The sequence below is a fragment of the Mastigoproctus giganteus genome, chromosome 13, assembly GCF_048544385.1.
Source record: "Mastigoproctus giganteus isolate SK-2022 chromosome 13, ASM4854438v1, whole genome shotgun sequence".
In the NCBI taxonomy this organism is placed as follows: Eukaryota; Metazoa; Arthropoda; class Arachnida; order Uropygi; family Thelyphonidae; genus Mastigoproctus; species Mastigoproctus giganteus.
In genome coordinates this window covers 70,361,512-70,378,691 of record NC_143587.1, presented here as the reverse complement: position 1 = coordinate 70,378,691, position 17,180 = coordinate 70,361,512, and the positions used below count along the sequence as shown (strand labels likewise).

Genomic DNA, 17,180 nt, shown 5'->3' with positions numbered 1-17,180 from the left:
TACAAATTTATTGAGTCCCGAAAGTAGAAATCTTACACCAATTTTCTATTAACAGCTACATTCAGCTAAATAATATTGCACTAATTTTTTTTTTGCATCCAACTTTGGGTATCCATTATCAACACAAAACTAAGAGAAAGTGATGAAAAGAATATACAAGGATATGATTAATTAATTACATCAACTATACTTCTGGACTTGTATTGGATTCTGTTATCTAATGTTTCATATGAATAAAATAATATAACAAAAGACTCATACCAAAATCAATTCTGCAAGTAAAGATTATGAGCTAACAGGCTAAAATTCTTAAGATATCCAAGAAATTCACACCAGTACAGTTATAGGTGGAAATGTCACTTACTTTATTGATCTCCTTCAACTTTGCCAACAAACTGCAGTTGAAAGGGGAAGAATATTAACTACAGCAAGAAATGTAGTGAGTTAACTTTGAACTAAGTAACCTATTAAACAACTAGCCAGTTATCTAAAATAAGGAAATCCTGAGTCTAATAAACAGAGAATAATGGTCAGGACATTTCTATAAATAAAACAGAAAGACAATAATAAGGGCTAAGTTTATAATATTATGAGTTAAATAAATTTTGGAATATGGTAACATTGTGAAGGTTTCAACAGTGAATTGGCACAGACTAAAACCACGTTTATGTTAATTAATCAAATGGAAGGTTTCATCAGAGAAATTAAAATTATGGTCTACTAAGCAAAGCCAAAATGAGGAATGAAGTAAAAATAACAAGGACACATTTTATCATTTCCACTCTATAAAGGCAAGGGAAGGGCTTTACAAGAGAAATGTTTTAACCAAAATTAGGAACAAAGGAATGAAAAATGAATAAATAATTAAAATAATAATAATTATTCAATGAATAACTATAAATTAAAAATAAACCACCAAAATGTGCAAATAAAAAAATTATATTCATACTGAAATAATATAAAAAATAAAACTAATATAAACTGCTGGTTTGGGAAGATACAATAACTTTAATAAATAAGCAAAGGCATGCCACCACAACTCTGCCCCCTCCCCTGGGCAACAGCACAAAGATGCTCAAGAAATTGAAATTATATAGGGAAATATGATCTGAAAAATGGAATTATTTGTAAGAATTACAAGTTAATGCTGTTGGTAGGCAACTATATTTAGTCTATTAGAAATAAAAAAGATGTATAATCACAGCTCTAAATTCAGATTTCTGGAAGTGTGATGGTGAAATGAGGTAACAGTCATCTCAAGGTGTACTGGCTTCCATCAGTTAATATTTTACACCTATCTGGTCATTTCTTCAGCTCCATATCACTTCTGGACTGGACTTCCTTTTGTATATTGCAACATACTGAAGAAAAGAGAATGCACAGGAGATCCCTCTATATGCATTAAATAGAGTGAGAGGCAATATGTGAAAACTTGGCATTTTGAGAGATGAAACTGTATTTGAAGAAAAAAGTTAATGCCCTTGAAGGAAATAAATCGGGGAGGGGGCTCAAGAAATCTGGATAGAATGGGTACAACAATATTTACTGATACTATCGAGGCAGTGTTAAGTCATTCTGAAAACTGATGGTTTTGGAAGATATAGCCTATAAGCAATTGACTTGCATTGACTCTACTGGATAATAAAGTAACTTGGAAAGTGAAGATGGGGTCTCCTCATTGAATATGCAATTATATGGGATATGTTAGAGTAACTAGGTGTATACTTGACAGGCAGACATATCTTTGCTTTTACACTAATGTTATGAACACAGTAAATAATTTGATGAATCTGAAGTATTGGTTAAGTCATCAAAGCTAACATATAGGAATTTCAGAAACATGGTATTACTCTGATATAGGGGTCATAGAATGTGAATATAGGGCATACAATATATACAGAAAGGATAGACAAGACAGGAAGGAGAGAGAGAGAGAGAGACAGAGAGACAGACAGAGAGAGAGAGAGAGAGAGAGAGAGAGAGAGAGAGAGAGAGAGATGAGTTATTCATTTGCTGAATGTAACAAGTCAATCTTGGATGACAATAAGGAAAAAAACATAATATTAGGAGTATGTTATAGGAATACAGGAATATCAGAAACATGGTGCCACTCTGATACAGAGGTTTCAGAATTTGAATATGGTGTGTACAAATTATACAGGAACAGGAGGGATTATTCAATTTCTCAATGTAATACTGAGTTAATCTTGCATGACATAAGCAATGGAAAAAATAATAACAGTAAGAGTATGTTATAGACCAAGTGACTGTGGTGAGAATAATAATAAACAACTTTACAGACAAATAGAGTAAGCCTCCAAATCAGAGTGTCTTATCATGGGATATTTAATTTTTCAGATATTAATGGAACTTTTGCATTAGTCACTCACTCAGTAGCAGAACAACTCTACATTTACTGGATGGCTGCTTTCCTCTACCAGCATGTTAGCAAGGCTACCAGAGAAAGCAACAGGCTTGATTTGATTATTATCAGTAATTCAGAGTATTAAGAATTCAACTTGTGGTCTTTAAGGAAAGGAACCACAACGTGACAGCGATCACAGTATACTGATGTGAGATTTATACAGAGAAACAACTACACACAAGGGTAAAGAGGCAGGATTTTAAGAGAAGGAATTAATGATTATAAATTAAAAAATAACACATCTAAAACATGCCCTTCAATCAGAAATCAAACTACACTCACAGTTTTCAGTTAGAAAAAATCATGTGGTCTTTTGCACAGTCTATCTTTGATCTAATCAGTGATTTTTAACATTTTTACATCATTACCACTTGAGCCAACCAGTGAAACTAAAATTAAAATTACTCCATTTGAAAATATATCCAAATTCTGTTTTTTACCTTTTGAAATTTAAAACAGACTTTGTTTTCTCACTTCTTGACTTCTTTTATATGTAAATTTATATTTTCAGATATTTTGAGGAGGTATTTCAAACATTTTTATTTCTAAGCAACTCTCATGTATAGAAGGCAGATATAAGCAAGAAACATATTATAAGTTAAAAATCAATTAAAGTTAAAGAACAACTCACCTGAGGTAATAAGTAAATTCAATTCAACTATTAACTACAATATTTTGCTACATCTATTAACTTGACCTAAACTGAACTGTACTTGGACTGCTCAAGTCATATCAAGCCATTATGCAAAACATAACAAGTTATAGTATGTCTCCTAATAACACAATTCAGAAGGAAGAAGATTAAAAATTCGAGACTAGAATAATTAATTCAGAGAATGAACTAAACACAATAAAACTTCTAGTAGCAACCATCTCCTTAAATGGACCAGCTCTGGAGATGACCAAAATTTGTTGGAATGGTTTAAAGAGATACCATATTCATGCTAATTCTCTTTAAGGCACCACAACTTCCTAACACCCTCTCTTCATGACTGCTATTTCTCAGAACTGAGTTAATGTAAAGGTTAGTCTAGAGCAGTGCTTCTCAAAGTGGGCGATATTGCCTCCTGGGGGGATTGAATTATCCATGGGGGTGATAGGCATGAAAGGGGCGATGGGGGGTGATACGTATGATTGTGTGTAACAGGCTATGAAGCCTTCCAGATTACATGAGCACTTAAATAAGGTGCATTCAGATAAGGCAAATAATGACTTGTCTTACTTTCAAAAGCTACGTGACAAATTTGAAAAGCACCCAACATTATCGAGCATGTTTTCTTGTGCGTCACAACAAAACAATGATGGCTTGCGGGCCTCGTACAATATTTCACTGTTGATTGCAAAAGCTGGTAAGCCTCATACAATTGGTGAAGAATTAATTTTGCCTGCAATTTCTGAAGTTATCAGTACTGTTTTACATAAATCACCGCACAATATAATAAAATCTATTCCACTTAGCAATGATACAGTTCAGAGATGGATAGAAGAAATGGCCAAAGACAGAAAATACCCTATGCAACATTTTACGAACCACAGAATTTTTACTACTAGCATATGTACATTTTATAAAAGATGAAAAGTTGAACGAAGAATTATTATTTGCAAGATATCTAAAAACGTATACCAAAGGAGAGTCTATATTTCAGGTTACTGAAAAGTTTTTTAAAGACAGGGAAATTCCACTTACAAATGTACTTGCTTGTGGAACGGATGGAGCACCATCAATGATTGGCCCTTACAAGGGTTTTATGGCTTATTTAAAAAATGCTGAGCCAAATATTATTACTGTTCATTGTGTCATTCACCGTCAGCATTTAGTTGCGAAAAAACTTGGTGATCAATTACACAATTCTCTACAAACTGTTATTACTGCTATAAACAAAATTAAAGCATATTCTTTGAATGATCATATATTTCGAAAGCTTTGTGATCAAAACAGTGAAGATTTTGAACGACTGCTACTTCACTCCGAGGTTTGGTGGTTGTTGTTGTTGTTGTTGTTGTTCGGTTTAACGACACAAGGGCTACTAAGGCCAAATTGTGTCTCTTCAGCGTTAATTGGCAAAAAGCATATTGTTAGAGAAATTACATTATATGCTTCCGTACAAACCAATATGTTTCAGATATAATAAAAGTTCTTCAATATTTGCTTCATTTCCTAAGATGCGAGATAAATCAGGTGATATATTCAATTTAGAGAGAGACTGAAAATTGTTTGACCGGATGGTTGAATGTAAGGGACAATCAACCAGGAAATGACGGACTGTAAGTTGCGTCTTACAGGATGGGCACTGGGGTGGGTTTTCACCCAATAATAGAAAGAGATGAGTATGGTGAGTGTGACCAATTCTGAGTCTTGCCAGTACCACTTCCTCTCGTCTGTTTCTTCGGAAGCCAGACAGCCACAGCTTTGGATCTTCTTTTATCTGGTAAAGTTTATTGTTAGGGTCACTTTTCCAGGCCTGTGACCATTTATTGTAGCAGGCTTTGCGTACGACAGACTTAAAATCAGAGAAAGGAACCTGAGGATGTTGTGAGAGAGCGGGTTGAGGATGTTTAGCGGCAAAGTCGGCACTTTCATTTCCCGGAATGCCTGAATGGCCAGGGATCCAGCAAAAACTAATTGACCGATTGGACACACTGCAAGCAAATAGCTGGGAATGAATCTGTTTCAATATAGGGTGAGGAATGGAGGAATTCTTACTTATGGCAGAGACAGCACTAAGAGAATCTGTGTAAATTATGGCAGATGAGATGGAAAGCTCAATTACCTTACTAAGCGCCAACTTAATGGCATATAATTCAGCTGTGAAGACACTGCAAGCAAGCGGTAGTGTGGCTGAAATTGTACATAAAGGAAAAACTGCCGCAGCACCTACCATACTCTCAGTTTTTGAACCATCGGTATAAATTTTACAGGCATGGTTGTCCGTAGCATGAGCTGAATGTAACTGTCTGATGTTGCAGGAAGGTATATTTTTCCCCCACTGGAGGAAGTATGTATCGTGAGAGACAGACACATATGTCCAAGGAGCAACAGGTGTAGTTGTGTCTTGGAAGATTTCATTTAAATCGACGTTCCAAGTCTGAACAAGCTCTTTGATCCTGAGGGAGGCGGGTCTATTTTCTTTTGGCTTGCTCTCAAAGAAGGCTTCCCAACGAGTATTATAGAGATATTCCCAACTTGGGTGCGATGGTAGACTCTGGATCTTAGCAGCGTAGTGAAGCAGTAGTGTTTTTCTACGCAGGTGTAATGGGGGATCATGAGCTTCAATATATAGACTTTGGATCGGAGAAGTCCTGAAAGCTCCCAGCGCAGTCCTCAGAGCACTATGATGGATCATATTTAGCCGTTTTAAAGTAGTGCTCCTGGCAGAGTCATACACTGGACAACCATAATCTAACCGTGAACGGATTAAGCTTCTATAAAGATGCAGCAAAGTACACCGATCAGCTCCCCATGACATAGATGAGACCGAACGAAGTATATTCAAATGCTTTAAGCAAGAAGTTCTCAAATAAGTGATGTGAGCTTGGAAATTTAGTTTGCGGTCTAATATTAATCCAAGAAATTTAACGGTATTAACTAGAGGGATTTGAGTATTGTTTATTTGTAATTCAGGTTCAGGATGGAGAGCTCGCTTCTTGCAAAAGTGAGTGACAGTGCATTTATTTTCTGATAGTCTGTAACCGTTCCGTGAAGTCCAGGATTCTATTTTGGTTATGGCAAGTTGTAGCTGCCGTTCAATGGTATTCATACTTTGGGATTGACAGGAAATGGCAAGATCATCTGCATACATATAAGTTTGAACAGTTTTTGGGATATCTCGGGTCATGCTGCTAACTCGGATTGAAAACAGTGTTGGACTGAGTATTGATCCCTGCGGGACTCCCTCTTCCTGAATGTGAGATGTAGAGAGGACGTTTTTGTATCGGACTTGAAAAGAGCGCAATTGCAGGAAATTCTGAATTATTTCTGGCAAATGACCCCTAAGCCCCAGATGGTAAAGGTCCATAATAATACCATGCCGCCATGTAGTGTCAAATGCCTTTTCAAGATCTAAATTTACCATGACTAGATGTTGTTTCATGACAAAGGCATTCCGGATATGAGACTCGGCTTTAATGAGCACATCTAGGGTTGATCTATTTTTTCGAAAGCCATATTGGTGATCTGGAAGGAGATTCTCTGACTCTAGGATGTAAGTGAGCCTAGTATGAACCATTCTTTCGAAAATTTTTCCCATGCAGCTTGTAAGAGATATTGGCCTGTAGTTTTCAACACAGGAAGGATTTTTCCCTGGTTTTGGTAAGGCGATAATGAACGAATGGCGCCATGAAGATGGATAGGCATTTTCAGAGTAGATCCGATTGTAAAAAATTAATAGGGTTCTCAAGTCTTCTTCAAGTAAATGCTTTAACATAATGTAATGAACTCCATCCGGACCTGCAGCACTATTGGAAGATCTGTTTAATGATTCTTGAAGTTCTGTTAACGTAAACGGTTGGTTGTACGGGAATGAACGGCGCGTGGAGAAGTTAATTTTATACCGTTCTGCACCTGCTTTGATTATCTGGAAGGTGGAGGCATAGGTGGCAGAAGCTGATATTTTTGCAAATGATTCTGCTAATGCATTTGCCACTTCTTCGGGAGTAGAAATGTCTTTCCCTTTCCAATGAAGTATCGGAGAGGGCGGCCGAGCAAATTTGCCATTTAGTGCCTGTATTCTTTTCCAGATGACTTGTGTGTCCGTGTCTTTGGTAATGGTGGAGGCAAAAGCAATCCATGAATCCCGTTTCGCTTTCCGCCTAACTTGTCTAGCTTTTGCTTTTAGTCTTTTAAAAGCAATTAGGTTAGTAGTGGTGGGATACTTGCGGAAATGATTCCAGGCGCGGTTTTTATCCTGTTTGGCAATTAAACAATCTGTATTCCACCAGTTATTTCTGTGTTTTCGATATGGTGTGGATTTTGGAATGGAGGCCTTAGCTGCAGTCAGAATCTGATTGGTTATGTAAGTGTTGACATCATCAATATGTTGCCTTTGAACATAAAATCTGTCTAAACGTATCTGGGCAGAATAGCCACCCCAGTTTGCCTTTTTAAACTGCCAAGTGGATCGTTGGTCAGGATTTGAAGTTACCCCTGTTTGTAGAGAGCAAATAATTGGAAAGTGATCACTGTTGAAGGGATCGGTTAATACCGACCATGTCATGATTGGAAATATGGATGGTGAACAAATTGACAAGTCTATTGCGGAAGCAGATCCGGTTGCTAAGTGGATGTAGGTAGGAGATCCAGAATTTAATAAATTAAGATCATTATTATGCATGAATTCCTCCATCAATTTGCCTCTTATATCCATTGTGGCCGATCCCCACATTGGATGGTGTCCATTAAAGTCACCAAAAAGACAAATTGGAGTTGGCAGTTGTGCAATTAGGTTGTTAAGTTCTGAAAGCAGAAGTGGTGCAGATGGCGGAATATAAATAGAAACAATGGTAAATGACGTACCAGCTGCAAGGCGAGCTGCCACAGCTTCTAGGGTAGTTCTCAATTGAATCGGCTTAGATGGTATGCTAGCGTTAACAAGAATAGCAACTCCTCCACGTGCAGGTGATACCGAGTTCCTATCTCGTCTGTAAATGGTATAACCTGAAAATTTTGGCAAAACTTGAGGTGACAAGAATGTTTCCTGTAAGCATACGCCTATGGGATTAAATTGAGCTATTAAATCTCTTACGTCATCAGAATGAGTGCTTAGTCCTCTGCAATTCCATTGTATGATATTGTTCATTATTTAGGTTTACCTGAGGGTGATTCATCTGACTGTTTTCTGTACGTGGGACATTTTTTCCGGTCCTTTTTTGAGAATGTGGGGCGTCCAGTATCCATGGTGTCCTCTGCATGGAGTTCTAGAATAGGTTCCTCATTGTCTAGCAGCTCATCTACATCCATGCTTTTGGAGGGAGATTCCGTTTTTTTAGAGACTGATTCAGATTTTAATTGTTCTTTTCCAATTGGGACTAATGGGGTATGAGTAGGAATGCTGATTGGAGTGTTTGTGGCTTCGCTAGTTCTTTTTGGAGGATTATCTTTCTTTGAGGTTGAAAGCGTAGATTTGAGCCAGCTCGCTAGAGAGGTGTTAGGTGGAACTGATACATCTGTTTGAGCTGCGGTAGAAACGAAGTTCCGAGTGCGAGCTGCATAGGAACGACTACTAGGCAGGGTCGACATAATTTGTCTACGTGCCTCAGGAAACGTGACTTTATTTTCTATTTTGTACTTTTGAATTTTCTTTCCTGTAATCCATAGCTCACATGTTTTGGAAAAAGCTGGGTGGCTTTCTTTGCAATTTGGACAAACAGGGGTTTTGACAGAGCAATCCGCTTGAGTGTGATCTTTAGAACCACAGATGGGACATATGGCCTCACCTCTACATGCCTGCTGTGAATGCCCGTATTTCTGGCATTTGAAGCAGCGAACGGGATTTGGGATAAATGGTCTTATACGACAATTCAAATAGCCAGCTTTAATTGAGGATGGTAAGTCTGGCGTGCTGAATGTTAAAATGATGGATCTCGTTGGAGTGAGATTTCCATCTTTTTTAGTCATAATCCGTTTCACATTTGTAACTTTTTGACTACTTAGTTCTTGAAGTAGCTCTTCTTCGGAGACTGTAATTAGGTCCCACTCACTGATTACACCCTTTGATGAATTTAAGGTTCTGTGTGGAGTTACTGATACTGTGAGCCCACAAAATGATGTTGTGTTTAAGAGCCGCTCAGAATGTTTAGCGGTGGCAGTTTCAATGAGGAGATCTCCGGATTGTAGTCTTTTCACCATTTTTGGTGATCCAGTAATTGATTCCAAATATTTCTGAATCAAAAATGGTGACAATTTGCCTACAGGTTGGGAGGATAAGGAATGAATCACCAAGAAATTTGGTAATTCTTCATGGCATTCAGGTTCCCTTCTAAACCTTTTGGGCTGGTTAGTGTCACGGTCATTGTCAGGAATTTCTGACCTTGAGCTTGATGGCTCTAAAGGTGGATAATTACTCGTATCCATGTTAGCTCCTTTTGGCCCTGGGGGTATATTTTTACCACCCAGATTACCGGCCCCGCCACGGGGAGGCAGGAGCAGTGCCGCTTGTGGCCAAGCGTATAGGTTAGTACAATTAGTAAGACTAATTTAATTAAAGAAAAAGGTTCTTTCCTTCTTCTGGGCTCTCTTCTTAGTGCTTTTAAGAAAAAGGGCTACTTAAAGAAAAAGTTTAATAATCAAGGGAGAAAACAAAATAGAACCTAGTCGCTTACAAAAAACGCTTTTCTATCGCACGAGAATCGCTTGGCCACGGAAACGCTTGGCACCCGGGGCCCCTTGGTGGTTGTCAAAAGGCAACTGTCTCAACAGATTTTATGAACTCTTTGATACTATTCTCGAGTTTTTTGAAGATAGGAACGACCTTAGTAATGACCTCAAGAAAATGAAAACTGATATTGCTTATCTTGCAGATTTATTTACTAGATTCAACTCAATGAACTTACATTTACAAGGCCAAGATGTAACTCTTATTAAGGCTGAAAACTCAAATTTCAGCATTTATTTCAAAATTAAAGCTTTTTATGCGCAACATAGGATGACGTGAATTGTATCAATTTCCAAATCTGTTGGAAATAGAGAAAAAAGAAAAAATAGCTGATGAAACTCTACTAACGTTTTGTAATCATCTAGAAATGTTGCACAGAGATATGCAGGAAAGGTTTGAAGATCTTAATTTGAAAATTCCAGATTGGGTTATAAATACTTTTTTAAATAATGACGATGGTTTTGTAGAAGAAGAATTGATTGAGTTACAAAATGAAGCTGAACTGAAGCCAAAATTTCAAAATTCATATAAGGAATTTTGGTTACAAAAGAAAATCCCTGACCATTATCCTGCATTGTGGGGAATTGTAAAAAAAAAATTACTTATTTCTTTTCCAACATCATATCTAGTCGAAACCGGTTTCAGTGCTGTATCTCAATTGCTGACAAAACAAAGAAATTGTCTGGATGTTGTTAAACGTGGCGATTTATGACTTCTACTTACAGATATTAAACCCAATACTGATAAGCTAATAAATCTCCACAAAGCTCATCCATCGCATTAAATATTAAAATATAATTAACTATTTCCATTAATATCATGACTTATTTATGTAATTAACTTTAATTTTTATGACTTAATTTAAGTGACTATAACTGACTTTATTTATGTAGCTGTAATTTTTTTATGAAGAAGAAATAAAGTGCAGTAATAGTTTTCTTTATAATTCATACATGCAGGGCTGCATTTATGTTTTTGGAGGCAAAAAGACAAATATTCATTTCAGGTATTTAGCTTCACTTTATATTGGTTGGCTAAAAAAAAGCCCTGGCGAGGACTTTTTTTTAGGGGGGGGGGTGATCTAAAAAAGTTTGAGAAGCACTGGTCTAGAGATATAACTTGAAGGATTTTTTCTGGTAAGGATGAGGGGGAGCATTAATTACTGTTTCTGTTTACTGGAGACAACATGAATTGCAACAAGAGCAGAAATGTTGTCAGAAAAAAAAATTAAATAATAAATAAACAAATAGCTGACTATCAATGAGGATTAATAACCAGAAGGGACTTGATAAAATTCTCATTTCATCTTTCACAGCATTAATTTGAGGATAAGTCTATGTATTATGTATGTAATTGAATAAAGGGAAGAGAACACTCAGGAAACCTTCATAATTTCAGTTAAATAAATAAAAAAAAAAAAAAAAAAATATATATATATATATATTGGTGTTGATCCAACTTTCCATCTTGAGTAATGCCTAACCATCTGAAACTGATACAGGTTTCTGTTGAAGAAGCCAAAACTTTGGGGAGGGGGGAAGATGTGGAATCAGAATTGATCCTAAAATCTTCCCAGAAACTAATAGAACATGTGAATAGAACTAATAGAAAATATAGCATCAATCTGACATTTCACTGTAAAACAGACATCAAACATCCAAAACACTTTCATTTCTGTATAGACTTAGCTTTAAATTTTATATAATTTCTATCGGTTCAATTTTAATTAACACATTCGCTGCCGATCACGCACCAGCGCGTGATGTTGCAGCAGTATTGAAGAGCCGATCACGCTCTGGCGCGGGATGTGGCATCATTACCCAGTAGCCAATCACGCGCGGGTGCGGGATTCACTAGACTTTTGTATGAAGTTGTCAACTTCAGTTGGCATTGTGTTTCTGCTGTTTATATTTGTTTTGGCGTTAAGTAAAGGGTTTAAACTATATGTAGTTGTATGTGGTGTTGAATATTTTGTTACGTGACGTGAGGAAAAGCCTTGTAATATGAGTTGTGCAGATGACAGTTTAGCAGGCCAGTCGGGCCCGAAAAGAAGAAAAGTGCACTATAAAAAATCCCTTACAGATGAAGAAATTGCAGAAATATTGGAGGATTTATCTGACGTATATTCCAGTGACGTCAGTTACGACGACGATGAAGATTTTATCCCTCCAAAGGACGCTTCGGATTCGGAAAGTGTAGATGAAGAAGGTATTGTGGAAGAGGCTACACTTTCACTGCAGGATCCCTGTAAGTTGGAAAACGTCGTGTGGGAAAATGACGTAACATCGATGAAACAGTTTCGTTTCACAAAATCCGAGTCTTTGCTGCAACCCGTGCCAGGTGAGAATCCAATAGATTACTTTCGTCATTTATTAACCGACAATATCTTGGATGAAATAATTACACAAACAAATGTTTATGCTCATGAAATACTTCTTCCCAGAGAAAATAAAGAACATTCTCGAATAAATGCATGGAAGGACACCACTAGAGATGAAATGCTGGTATTTTTAGGATTAATTTTACATATGGGAACCATTCGACTGAACCGCATACAAGATTATTGGAAAACAGATAAGCTGTTTGGATTACATGTATTCGCAGACAACATGAGCAGGAATCGTTTTTTATTATTACTGCGGGCCTTGCATTTTGCAAAAACTCCAGAAAAGAAAGAGGTATGTCCACAGGATCGCCTATATAAAATTCGGAAAATGGTGAATCTGTTCAATGAACGAATGTCGGAAATATATTATCCAGGACGTGAGATTAGCTTAGATGAGTCTATGATATTGTGGCGTGGAAGGCTTGTTTTTCGACAGTACATTCAAAACAAACGCCATAAGTACGGCATCAAGTTGTATATGATCACAACGCCTACTGGCATGGTTATCAAATTTCAAGTGTATACCGGTATGTTGGATGATTCTGGTGGAAAAGGACATGCACAAAAAGTCGTCATGAACTTACTTGATGGGATGTTAGATGTCGGGCATAGCATATTTATGGACAATTATTACAATAGCTATGAACTCGCTAAGTGTCTCGCTGACAGACAAACACATTGTACTGGGACAATCAGAAGTAATAGGAAAACATTTCCGAAAGAGGTTCGAGAAAAAAAACTGAAGAAAGGAGAAACTTTATCAAGGTGTGCCCGTGGTGTAATGATTGCTAAGTGGAAGGATAGAAGAGATGTCAGTTACATATCTACAGAATACCAAAATGATATGGTGGAAATGCAGAACAAACGAGGCGAACTGAAATCAAAACCATTGCCTATAATTGAGTATAATAGGTTTATGTCAGGCATTGACAAGCAAGATCAAATGCTTGCCTATTATCCTTGCGAAAGGAAAACCATTAGGTGGCCTACAAAAATATTTATGCATATTTTGCAACTAATAATGATAAATGCACACCATATCTATAATAAATATTCACATAACAAGGTGCAACTTTATGACTTCCGTTTATCAGTGATCAGATCTTTATTAAAACAGCCATCTGATCTCCCTCATACTGTGCATCATGTACCTGAACTGGAACATGTGCTCAAACCACGGGAAGAAAGAAAAGGTGGAAAGATATTGAGGAAGCAGTGCAAACGTTGCTATTCCGAAGGGAAACGTAAGGATACAATCTATATCTGCAGTGTTTGTGAAGGATCACCCGGCTATTGCTTAGATTGTGCGAAAATTATACATAAGTAACATTCTGACACACAGTATTTATAATCTGTATTGGTTCGGTATGAAATAAAACGTATTTCTTAATGTTACCATGTTTTTTGTTTTATTATTTACAAACTATATTATTATGTTTTTATGTCACGCGCCAGCGCGTGATGCGGCATTTAAAGCCAAATTTGACCTCCAGTGCCTATCACGCGCTGGCGCGTGAATCTCAAAATCTTTTGGAAACTGCTTATACGACACTTAAATATTGATATGGTATACCGAACAATCCCTTATTACCAATTTTCAAGCTTTTTGGTTATGGAAACACAGTCGGCTTCTGGCGACAGTCTCCGCCTTCTGTGCCACGCTATTGACGATAGCATGCTGATACTGATGACCGGCAGCGAACGTGTTAATGAAATTTGGGATGAATCAACAAATCTTTCTAAAAGATCCAAATATAAAATTTCACTGAAATTCATCCAATGGGAATTGGTTCATTAGATACAACTGGATGGATGGACGGACTGATGGATGGATGGACGGAGACAGACATGATGAAGGCAGCAGGTGCATTACACATTTGTGAAAATTCCTAAAAAGCTACTTTACTGGACTGAAAACTGCAGCTACGTCCGAAAATAAAACATCAAATTGTACAGTTATTCTTCCGCGCACCTTGAATTCTTAAAACAAAATTCATCCAATTAATATTAATAGATCTACATTAAAGCATGCTGAACAACTGCAGTGGATGATGGTAATTAACACTTATTTACTGAAGGATTTATAGTTAAGAACACAAATTATTTGTAATTTGAAATGAAATTTATTTGCCAAACCATGGCTATAGATTATTGGACAAGAAGAAAAGTTCTGATATTAGTAAAGAATTAGGTATTGATCCAATAATAGATAGAATCTACAAATATAGAGGAAAATTGATTAATCATTTGGATAGGATGCATCCAGAAAGATTACCAATGAAGATTATGAAATATCGGATCCAGGACGTCAAAAAAAAAGATGGACTGAGACCGGAACAGACCATTTGGCCTAAATCCTTGAAAGGATGATGATTATTTGTAATTTTTCCAGTTAATCATTACATAAAAATAACACTCATTGTATGTGCAAATATAACAAAAAAATCAAATTTAACATCTTAGCTGGATTTATTTACTTCTCAAATATGCAATAACCCTTGTGTAATTTATTTATTTATTATTTATGAGATATGCAGCCCGGATTCAGCATAAAGAAATAATCAGACTTACCATGCACTAAAATGAGGCCAACAGCTGCTTCTATACTTAGTGGTCCTTGAGGAACTGGTAGCTTTTTTAGTTTACTGTACTGATAAGCTATATGTAAGTGACAATCCTAAATTAAACAAAACTCAATATTATGGATTTAAGAGTATACTAAATTTTTCTAAATAAATTTAATAATATATTACATAAGTTGATTGATCATTTATATAAGTTTATAAAATTTATTCTTACTTTGTCATGTTTCAACCTGAAATTCTTTTGTTTATTATTAATTTTATTTATTTAGTTGCTTTATCCAGTTCTTACAGTGAAGTTCAATCCAAAAGTCCATAGACTGGCAGTACAATACAATACAACTTGGCTCACAAGGTGTCCTTATATAGCTTCATTATGACAAAGTTTGGTGAGTTTTGACATTACAGTAAGCTGTGTTGTTTCATAACCACTATTTAAGAGTGCATGTGTGCGTGCATAAGTTCAGAGTGTTTTATGATTAGTAAAATGGATGAGGTGAAAGAGCAAAGTATTAGTATCAAGTTTTGCATTAAATTCATGAAATGCTAAATATTCCTTATTTAGCTTTTGGTTAAGATGCCATGGGAAGGCAACATATAGAATGTTTTTTTGGGTTCAAAGGCAGTCAAACATTGGCAGATTCAGAGCATTCAGGTTGTCCATCATCAAAGCAGGAAAAAAGTATGTCAAGACATCCATAAAAAACTGACAATGCATCATTAATAATGTAGCTGGGATGTTAGGCTTATCACACAGAACATGCTGGTCCATTTTAATGGAAGATTTGTCTATACAATAGGTTACAGTTAGTAGTGACGAATGATAAAGGAAGCAAGCTTATAAAGAATCAGCTAAAAAAAACTACCCTCATTTATACATTCACCACTCCCCCTCAATAATTAGCAAGTACTTCCTAAAATTCATTCAAACTATCCATTTTCACAACACATCAGGTTTTTTTTTTTATGTGGACCCCAAACATGAGAGGTATTAGAACCTATAGTACTTAGCACCATACTTGGGTTGGAGGTTGAGAAGACGAAAGAAGATATTTGTTGACATTGGACTTGAACTTCTGTAGATTGTAATTTTCAGGAAATACGTATGAAGGAAGGTTGTTCCAGAAAACGGCAGTTGAATGAATCAACGAGGAAGGTGAAAAGTTGGTTCTGTGGGTTTGAAGTTGGACAGTAAATGGATGTTGGCGGCACATGTTCGGACTGTTTTGAAAGAGAGAGCGGGAATTACAGAAGCCACTTCAGAAGAACAGTGCCCATGGAAGTATCTGTAGAAGAGGCATGCAGCAGAAACAGTGCGTCTATGAGAAAGCGAGTGGAGAGACTCTGTTAGAGATGAATCATTAATTAACCTAACTGCCTTCTTCTGAATGGAATCAAGAAGCCTGAGAGAGGTTTTGGGGGCACCACCCCAGAAGTGGGAACAATATTCCATGGCAGGGCGGATTTACGATTTATACAGAGTGAGCAGCTGTTTGGAAGAAAAGTAATGCCAAGAGCGGAAGAGAAAACCAAGTTTTTTAGATACACAGGAAGCAATATTTGTAATGTGCTTGTGCCAAAAGAGATTAGAAGTCAGGGTAATCCCCAAAAGAGATATATCATTTTGCCTAGAAATCGGAGTATCACTAAAGATAAGTATAGGAGCAGAAGAATCCTTTTTGCGAGATATAAGACAAAACTGAGTTTTAGAAGGGTTGCAATCAACTAAATTGTCTTTGCCCCACTGGAGAATTACCTGAAGATCGGCATTTAAGGAATTGGTAGCAGATTTTCGAGAAGTTGAAGCTGATTCAGCAGGACAAGGTTTCTCAAAATGGAAAGTGGAATGCAATGTGCTAGTATCGGCAAAACTATGGATAGGATTTCCAGTCAATGGAAGGTCATTAATATACAAGAGGAAAAGAGTGGGTGAAAGAATTGAAACTTGGAGGACACCAGCATTAGTGGAGAAGTTAGAAGACAGAGAGTCATCGACTATCACCCTCAGTGAGCGATCAGAGAGAAAACTGGATAACCAATTACAAAAAACAGTTGGCAAACCATAAGATGGAAGCTTGTTTAGAAGACTTTTAGGCCAAACACGATCAAAAGCCTTTGAGATGTCAAGAGCAACTACTTGTGTTTCACCGAACCTTTCCATTGAATTAGTCCATAAATGGGTAACATAAGCCAGAATATCACCAGTGGATCGACACTGACAGAATCCATACTGGCGATCATTGATCAGACGGAAGGTTTCTAGGTAGTTTAAGAGTTGGTGGTTAATTGATTTCTCCATTACTTTAGAAAGAGTAGAAGTAATTGCAATGGGACGATAATTGGATAGGAGGGATTTGTCACCCTTTTTAGGAACTGGCTGGATATGAGCAAATTTCCAAGCAGAAGGAAAAACACGT

General features: G+C 36.8%; 1 protein-coding gene across 1 annotated transcript in view; it reads right to left on the bottom strand.

Moving 5' to 3' along the window:
- LOC150076150 (sortilin-like) overlaps window positions 1-17,180 on the bottom strand; it is a 207,185-nt gene that overhangs the window by 116,241 nt on the left and 73,764 nt on the right. The window contains exon 6 of the mRNA XM_090387580.1: window positions 14,753-14,858. Coding sequence (XP_090243706.1) covers window positions 14,753-14,858 — 106 coding nt within the window. The remainder of the gene's footprint in view (window positions 1-14,752; window positions 14,859-17,180) is intronic.